The sequence below is a fragment of the Fundulus heteroclitus genome, chromosome 3 (genome assembly GCF_011125445.2).
Source record: "Fundulus heteroclitus isolate FHET01 chromosome 3, MU-UCD_Fhet_4.1, whole genome shotgun sequence".
NCBI lineage: Eukaryota > Metazoa > Chordata > Actinopteri > Cyprinodontiformes > Fundulidae > Fundulus > Fundulus heteroclitus.
The window spans coordinates 34902792-34912349 of NC_046363.1; the positions used below are offsets into that span (position 1 = coordinate 34902792).

At 41.4% G+C, this 9558-nt stretch overlaps 1 protein-coding gene across 2 annotated transcripts in view; it reads left to right on the forward strand.

The window, feature by feature from the left end:
• The window catches only part of LOC105937438 (metal-regulatory transcription factor 1), a 24765-nt gene extending 15207 nt beyond the window's left edge, over positions 1-9558 (forward strand). For both annotated transcript variants that reach the window (XM_012878748.3, XM_021324645.2), the window contains exons 4-11: positions 112-243; positions 505-578; positions 1319-1452; positions 2125-2202; positions 4110-4212; positions 4288-4940; positions 6700-6769; positions 7317-9558. In XM_012878748.3, coding sequence (XP_012734202.2) covers positions 112-243; positions 505-578; positions 1319-1452; positions 2125-2202; positions 4110-4212; positions 4288-4940; positions 6700-6769; positions 7317-7810 — 1738 coding nt within the window. In that variant the 3' untranslated portion in view covers positions 7811-9558. The remainder of the gene's footprint in view (positions 1-111; positions 244-504; positions 579-1318; positions 1453-2124; positions 2203-4109; positions 4213-4287; positions 4941-6699; positions 6770-7316) is intronic.

Below are 9558 nucleotides of genomic sequence, written 5' to 3' on the forward strand. Positions count from 1 at the left end.
CTAGGTAAAAAAAAAAAACAAATGCTGGATAAAACTGATATGTTCTCCTAGTTTCTTCCTCTTTGGATCTCCTATCGTGGGGTATTAAACCAAACTTGACTCCTCTTGCAGGCTAAAGGCACACCAGAGGCTTCACACAGGAAAGACATTCAACTGTGAATCTGAAGGATGCACAAAGTACTTTACCACCCTCAGCGACCTGAGGAAGCACATTCGCACTCACACTGGGGAGAAGCCATTTCGGTGAGAAACTTCAATCAAAATCACAGTTTTATTTCTTCTCTGTCCAAAATTTGGGGAACTGAAACCCGAGTAGAGACTCAGAGGCAGTGGAAATAGGATGCATCAATGTTCGCTGGTGTGTGCAAACAGTTTTGAAATAATGCATTTGATGTTTACACATGGCCAGCCTGGGGTTGGCTGTATTCTGGATGAATGACAAATAGTTCGTTGTCAGCAGTTTTGTTGCAAGGAGCTGAGTCGTTTCTCTGCTATCGCTTACAGTTGTGACCACGATGGATGTGGGAAAGCCTTTGCTGCAAGTCATCATCTAAAAACACATGTACGAACGCATACGGGTATGTATTTTTTGATCGTCGGTGATGCCGTCACAATTACTTGAATGGTTTAAGACGGCAGTCTTGGCTTTAGACTGAACTGCTTCGTTTGCTTCCAAGGGCTTTGAAGACAAGCGCTGCCTTGCAAAAGCATTCGATCACAACCCTCGATCTTTTCCACAGTTTGTCCCGTTACAACCACAAACCTCATTGTGTTGTATTGGGACGTTATGTAATGACGCAACAGGACAAAATGGAGCATAATTGTTTAATGATAGGAAAATTAAATGTCGTTTTTGAATGTTTTACAAATAAAAAAAGGGTTAAACTCCCTTTTACTATGAGAACAATAAACATAGTCGCGTGTCGGCTTATCCAGTCTGCTAATAGATAAATACACTCCTGGTGTGTGTAATCTGATCTAATTCTAAATACAGCTGCTTAGCTAAGGCCTGGATGAATGGACATGAATGAAAAGCATCACTTAGACCAGGAAACACGCCAGACAGGTTGGTGATAAAGTTGTGGAGACGTTTAGAGCAGGTTGAGGCCATAAATCAGTCATGTGTTCAATCAGTCATGTGAAAACTAAAAAAAAAAAAAAAAAAACAGCGAGAGGTGCGATGGAATAGTTTACTTAAAATATAAAATAATTTCAAAGCGTACGAATACCCTTGCAAGGCCCCGAATGTTTATTACATACTACTGAACACTTGGACTCTGGATCTTGTTCAAACGTTGTTGTTTTGTCTCTTTTTCAGGGGAGAAGCCATTTAACTGTCCGAGCGACGGCTGTGAAAAGAAGTTTAGCAGCCAGTACAGTCTGAAGAGTCACATCCGGGGCCACGACAAAGGACAGCCCTTCACCGTCACCATCACCCACCCACACTCTGAAGTGAGTCATTGCACAGCAGCATCTCACAAAATGAAACACTTGTTTGTTCAGCTGTCTTGCTGTGAAAGTGTGAATCTAGGTGGCCTGGATTTCAGATTGTTGTTTGTGAGCTCTTGACATGAAGCTAATTCACATATATACAGAATTACACAAGCAAAGCTCTATTAATGAAATGTATTATAGGGGTTGTTAAATAAAACTCTTTTTTTGAGCCATCAATCTTAAACGTTTGATTTAATATAGTAATTTTTAGCTGATATATTATGCTTATAATAAAGTTGCACATTGCATCTTCTCACTCATTCACAAGTTATTCAAATTCTGATTTTTGTTCCAACCTTGATCATTTAGAAAGCATTTTGTTGTGGTCATTAAAAATAAGGTTAAGTGTGAAGCATTTACAGCTGATTCCAGAAAGCGAGGAACGCAGCTAAAATCATGTTTGTCCACATTTATGATAGCAAGAGGGGAAATAAATGTGTTAAATTAGATTGAATTTAAAAAGGTTTTATGCATCATGTGTGAAAATCCTACTGTTAATGCTACAATATCCCAGATGAGTTTTCGACTTTCAGTAACATTTTCAGATAAAAAATGTAATAGTCTAAGTTTAGTGAAAGTTTATAAACTATATAATAATAATAATGGTACTAATTATTTTTATCATTACAGGATGCAAATCACTCGCTGTGCCTCAGTGACTTGAGTCTCCTCTCTACAGACTCGGAGCTACGAGAAAACATCAATAATGTAAGTGTAGCTGTTGCATTAGTTTTGTTGAATACAAATTAGATTAATTTGGAGGACCTCTCAAGATAATTAAGACTAATTACTGCCTGTATTACCGAGGCAGATAATTGGACACCTTAGATTTCCTCGTACTTATACATGCATGCAGGTGCATTTGAGTAAATTGGAATAGCTTTACCTCAGTAGTTAAATTCAAAAAGTGAAATACATAAACATGACAAAGGACGATCTTTTATTTTGATGATTTGACAACTTAAATACAGTTTCTTTGCAAAATTATTATATTTATGCAAGACCATTAAAAAGATAATTGCTAAAGAAGCTGGCTTTTCAGTGCTATATTCATTTATGGGAAGCTGAGTAGAAGGAAAACTTTGGTAGAAGAAGGAACGGGTGACAGGAAAAATTAGAGCCTTTAGAAGATTGTGGCCCAAATGTCTTCCTAAAAATTTGGGGCCGATTTGCGAAGCATCGGCTGCAGCTGGAGTCGGCTCTTCAAGAGCCACCACAACACGGATGTTTCCAGAACCTGGATTAAAGCATCACCTTTCTTTGGCTGTGGAGAAAGAGGACTGGGCTTTTGCTGAGGGTCCAATGCCCTCTTTTGGGGTGAAAGTAAATGTAGCTTTTATTTTGAAATCAAGGTCCCAGAGTCTGGAGAAAAAGTGGGAGATTCACAGAATCCAAGAGTCAGAGGGTAGACCAGGGGTGTCAAACTCATTTTGGTTGAGGGGCCGCATACAGCTTAATCTGATCTCAAGAGGGCCACACGAGTTAACTCATTGCAAGATTAAATAGAACTAATAAATGTGGACTTGCTGATTTTTTTAAGTTAATTTAACTTTTACACAATATATTATAAATAACCTCAGCGTTTTTAAGAAAAGTATGTGCAATTTCAACAATACTTTTACTCAGTTAAACATTTACTTGTGCATTATGCATAAGAAGTGATCACAGTGATTATACAATGTTGAAAAACATTTATTCACATTTTTTGGAACTTAAAAACACTGTCCTGCATGACAAAATACATCAAACAGATAAAAATTAGGAAATGATTAGAATTTTTCCACACATGAAGCTTAATCTGCTAATTAAAACACAGCAACCCTCGTGGACAATATAGGAACTGCATATTTACAATTAAACAAAGTACATGTTTTTTTCAATAATTGTTTTATCATTCTCTTCCTTTTATCTTGTCCACTTGTGAAAGTCAAATCTGATGAGCTCTTTGTGGCATCTTATTGCCACATTGCCAGACAGGACACTGAATTTTTTTTTTTTTTTTTTTTTTTTTTTTTTTATAATGATAATGCATTTAGCCACAGGGCCGGACTAAATTGTTCAGCGGGCCGTATGTTTGACACCCCTGGGGTAGACCATTCCTCTTGCAATGGAAATATTTTGGGTTTGCATTCAGCTTCCCCCTGCCATATGTTGATGTGCCCCTGGGCAAGGCACTTCACACAGGTTCCCTACTGATCTATGTCTTATATCTATAGATGAGTGTGATTAATGAGTGCCAGTGGTGTTTGTGGCACTAGTGTACAGTGCTTTGAGTTGTTTGGCATCACTAGAATAGCTCCATATAAATTCTGTTGAATGAGTCCAGCCATGTAATCCGCCACAGCAGCCATCTACCAAGAACAGTTAGAGAAATTCATGTTTCCCTCCTCTTAGAGGCTTTGTGGCGCCATATTTGATTTCCCAGCAGAACTTGGCATAACTACACAGTTTTGTTACAGTCATGCAATTCAGGTAACAAGTAAAAATGTTTTTAGTGTCAGCAATCCAATTTGAGATCAGATCGAAAATAATTGATTCTAAAACTTTTGAATTGGAATAGAATCGATTCTTGAAATTGACTCCCATACCTAATTATTATTATTTGACTTTTACAGGCTCAAAACTTGGACCTCAACAATGTGACTCCTATAAAGATCTTTGAACTCATGTTCCAGAGTCCTGAAAATAGCATCAGCCAAGATGATCCCCATCCCATAAGTAAGACCAATGAAATAATAATCTCTGTGCTTAAAGAGTATCGACTACAATTCTTACGATATTTTTCTTCTTCAGAGGATTTAGGCGAGACCTTCGGTGTAGAGACCTCTGCTCAACCGCGAGGGACCGATGCCTCGCCTGTAATCCCTTTCTCCGTCAACCCTACCTCCTCTTCAAGCTGCTCCAATAACGCTGCTGTCTTGGAGGCTTCTTCCCAACATGTACCGAACTCCTCCTCTCAGGCCCACACTCCTGTTCCTGTCACCGTTGGTGTCAGCTCCACGCAGAATCCCCCTTTCATGCAAGTAAGTGGGGCTCCGCAGATTTCAGACGTGCCTCAGGCTCCCGTCCAAGCGCCAAACCATGTCACCTCTCAACACTATGTGGCACTGCCACCGACATTCCTGCAGTCAGAAAGCGCCACTCAGACTTCTCCGCCGCCGCCGCCACAGCCCGTCTCGGTTCAGCCTCCAGCGGCTCCAGCTCTGACCTCCGCAGCTCCAGCTTCTGCAGCCTCCACAGCTGACGGCCTCTCAGCTGTGGCTCAACCCGTGCCTTTGACCAACTGCGCTGTCACCAACACTGTTCCCGGTCAGGCCACGAACCCTGCCACCATCACCATAGCTTCGACTCCCAGCGTGCTGCAGCCCGGCCTCGTCATGTCGGACCAGAACCTCCAGTGGATCCTGAGCAGCGCTGCCAACAGCCAGCAGAACCCTGAGCAAGCAGTGAGTACTGCACACGCCCAGGGTTAACACAAATGGGCCTTTTTATGCCAATCCTTTTTAAAGGGTAAGAGTAATGTAGCAGGCTTTGAGGATTCGCTCCCACACAGCTAAGCCTCTGTTGTTGGAGTAAGTGCTCTGAGATGTTTTGAGTTTCCCACTGGGCCCCGTTTCAGAAAGACTGACCGGTCCACCCCGAGTACAAAGCAGCTACTCTGAGTAGTTCTACCTCACGCCGTCATTCTCAGCGTTTCCGGGTTCAGAACAGGTGTAATCACTCAGGTAACTGAACTCGGCGTCCAATCAACCCTGAGTTAGGAGGATGAAAGAAGCCCTCATCAATGGAAGGCAGATAATGAGATTCACCGTGACATCAGCAGGAAGTAAGAAACCTCGCAGTCCGCATTTCTTGCGAGTCAAATTAGAAATCCTAAATGACGACATATGGAGAACATCGATATAATTAACAAAAAGAAAACAATGCTGTTGCAGGAAAAAAAGCGAGAGTTGGCGGCAGAGAATCGCTGAACATTGACGGAGAATTAAAGCTGTACTCTCACACTGCACTCATTAAACGTCCAACAAAAGGGGGGTGTACGCAATGATTACAGGTTTAGGTGCAACCTGACAGGCACAAGGACACGGCAGCAAATCAAGATTAAATATAGTTTAATCAGGTAAAGTCCAGTTATAAGTTATTCATGTTTTTAACCTTCACCAATTAAAACATATGCAATTAATGATGGGCTGGTGGTAGTTACGGAAATACCTGATATGTTCATCCTTTTGCCAACATTTGGCTCTGTGACACACATCCATCTAAAAAAAGTAGCTCACACTGGTTTTCTTGTAAGTCTTTAATTTGTGTCAATCTCACTTTCTTATTAATTACGATGTATACATTTTAAGTTGGAGTAAAGGTGGTGTTATTCAGCGAAGAAATGTGATGTGGCCCTAAGAAGGTGACATTGATGCTATAAAACATCTTATTCACTCACTTTCATTTAGTAAAGGAGCAGTGATAGCGATGTGAGGCTATTTATGCAGCCAGTTATCCCTGGAAAACCTAAAATATATGAATTAGTGCTTAAAGTCTCAAAATTTGGTACAGAGTAAATGATTGCTTTCACTGATATCTGCAACTGTGTAGTGTGTAGTTATTTTGTTAGCCCTGTTGGTCTGTGAGAACAACACTAAACTAAAATAACTGGATGCAACAGTAACAACCCTGACAGCGCGGCACACAGTTGCCTTTGAAAGACGTTCTCCGTCACCTATGTTACATAAAAAGCTGCAGTTGGCATAAAAACGAAGCGCAGCTCGAGTAATTTGTTCAGAACTGAGAGCGTGCCCTCGTACGAGCGAGGTGAGGCAAAGAATTAAGATAAATTACAATAAGGCTCTGTGGTCTGATCAGCCTCCCCCAACAGAGATTTCTGCGGAGTATTTGTGCTCCAGCGACCACAGGCTCCTCCAGAAAAGAACACGCCCTTTCTGACACTTCCTTATGTAAATCTCAGCTAAAGAGGAAAAAAAAACAAACAGGGCTTGCCCAAACAAATCTGCTACCAAGCAAGGTTGACTCAGAGTAATTTGTTGTCAGAATTTGACTCGGGGTAACGGTTCCCTCGCTACTTCCACAACTTACTCTGGTGATCCACTAGACTGGCTTTGTGAAACGGGGCCCCGCAGTTCTTCGGTTCAGCAATGAAATGTTGTGGAAATGAAATCGTCAAATCACTGTTTTGATGTTCATTCACAGTCTCATCAAGGAGCTCCAAAAGTGGAAAAGCTTTTCTTTACTACAGCCATACCAGTCGGAGGAAATGCTGGTAAGCCATTTTATGGGTCCTTTGTATTTTTGGGTTGGGGAGGGGAGGGGGGGGAAATCATTGGATTCAATCAAGAATGTGTTTGCCACCCACTAGAGAATGTACCTTTGACAGGATCACGTAAAGATCCTCTGGCCCATCCAGATGTTGGAACTGTAGCTTTTAATAATACAGATGTGGTTTCAATGGGCTTAAATTATCTGAAGTGTTCAAAGTTTTACACTAAAATAGTTTTTATAAAATGGCAACAGCAACATAATCACATAATGATACAAACCTCATAAATATTCTGAAGCAGATAGAAATGTAAGGTTGATTTTGAAGTTCACGTTCAATTGAATTGCCAGAGTAAATGACCGTTTGACTGATCTGATGGTTTGAGCTTGTTGGGGAAAAAAAATGAATCAGTGTGTCATCATTAACACACTTAGAGGTAGCGTGAATGAGGAGCTGACTCTCGCCGCCTCTGCAGTCAGAAATAAATAAATGACTGACTCTCTGTCATATTGGCTCCCTGAGGCCTGAGCTGAAGCTGTTTGTTTTGCAGGTAACTCGGTCCAGCAGATCGGCCTCAGCCTGCCGGTCATCATCATCAAACAGGAGGAGTCCTGCCAGTGCCAGTGTGCCTGCAGGGACTCTGTGAAAGACAAGACTGCAAAGAGTGCCTCCTCCATCATTTCATCCCCTTCACAGCAGCAAGCTGCAGAGCCCCCTCCCCAGCCGTTATCTGAGCCTCCAAACATTTCAACCACTTCTTCTTCTTCTCCTTCTTCTTCTTCTTCTTGCTGCCTCCCCAAGTCTTCCTCCAAGGTGGGTGAGCCGAGGCCAGAGGCCCCCTCCTCTTCCTCCCCCTCCGCTGCAGCTCTGAGTTTCTCCCCTATAGCGGGCAGCGGCGCTACCAACCCACCGCCGTCCGACGGCTTAGCCAGCATGGACGTCTCAGACTTCCTGTCCATGCAGAGCCCCGAGACGGCCGCCAACTTCGAAGCGCTGCTGCTGGTTGCGGATGACTTAAACATAACCACTGACAGCGGTCACTGAAAGGATCGTCTTTTGAGCCGGGCACAACACGTTTCTCCTATTCCAGCCCAAAGCTCGAGCAGCTCTTCAAAGCGAACGCCTCACCCGTCACCCTGTATAGTTTGTGCATGTAAAACCCTCTGTCTGTGCAGTGCATTCTGTTCTGTACGGCACTGTGTGGCATATATACAAACCTGTACAAACTAGGAACACGTCTTTTGATTTGCTCTCATCGCAGTAGCCGTGGTTAGTTTGCTTACAGAGATTTAGCAGCCTTTAGGGAAATTTAATTCTGACAAGAAGCCGTTGATCCTTTTGTGGAAAACATTACCTGTATATATTAATCCTATCGATGGCGACTCTTGAACTGATGAAATAACTGTTGTCAAGGCACTGATAATATAAAAAGGTCTCCGAGGTTGTAGAAATGAGCAGAAAGGAAAAAAAAAAAAAACTGTTTATCTTGGTACTGTACCGCAGGTCCTCTCAAACGCCGCTTCAAATTGATATGCAGCTGACCAGAATGCACTGTATATTGGAGGAATTTGCTCTATTATTTTGATTTAAAGCATAATTTAGCTTGTATGAAGTGGTTTTCTTAGTATTTATGTTATTGGAAAACTAATGTAATCAGGAAAATGTGATTGCTAATTGAGAAAAGAACCTATGATCATCTCTGCCTGTCTTTTTTTTAAACGGCATTAAGTCGATTGGTAAGTTGCCTCTAACTTAAACTAACTTTTGTATATGTTAATTTATTTAAATGCTTGATTCTTTTATTATGCTGGTAAAACTACTTTATTAGAGCAGAAAAGTAATCTAATTTATTTCAATCAGGTGTGCTTTTAAGTTGAGCCTTTTATTTCTCCTTATTTGGTTACTGAAATGCTTAACGAGTTTAGCTGAAAGCAAGTTTGTGAAAAAGATTAACCTCTAGTTTAATGCACAGGAAGGCGAACCGCTTAGGATCTGAAAGATATGACCACACTTAGTTTACAGCTACTGTCACCATCCCATGTTTTTTAGGGCCGTGACCCTCTCAGGGACGCATCAAGTCATAACTGATCCCTGTTCCCTGAGTTCGTTAGACACGTTTCCTTTCACCAAAAGGCTCACACTTGCAGTAGCCCTATGTTTTGCTGCACTCTTCCCTGTTTTTTGCACACTTTCTTGTAAAAATGAAAAAGAAATTCACAGCTTGTGAGCTGAGAGGCGACACCACTACAGACTTTTGTATACAACTGCTGTAAAGTAGCATTTAGAAGCTGGTGTCTGAAGACCGTGTAAATAGAGTACATTTTAGTGTAAGCATATTTGAGAACCTTGTAGATTCCAGGATTTGTATTTTTGTATAGAAATTTGAGCTCAGAGTTTGAAGCTGATCTATCGTGCATCCTTGCATTTCTTCCCCCCACCCCAACCACATTTATGTAGAACAGTTTTGAGTTTTTGCTGTGTTTAGTTGAATTGTTCTATAAGCAACTGGGCTTGTGTACAGTCATCCTTTGTAACAAAATATGTAACTTATAGCCTGTTGGTAAAGAGTATAATTTAACAGTATTTCACATGGGACACAATGCAATGACGACAGAGCTAAGGCATTATCTCCTGCAGCTTTTCGTATAGAAGCTCCTTGGCCTTACAAACCATTCTGTAAGCCTCTTTGCCTTGATCATCTCTCCTTCAGACGTCAAAAGCTCAACATTTTATCTCCTCTAATCTCCTTAACCAGATCATTTGGCCAAAACCGTATAGGTTTATTTAGATTT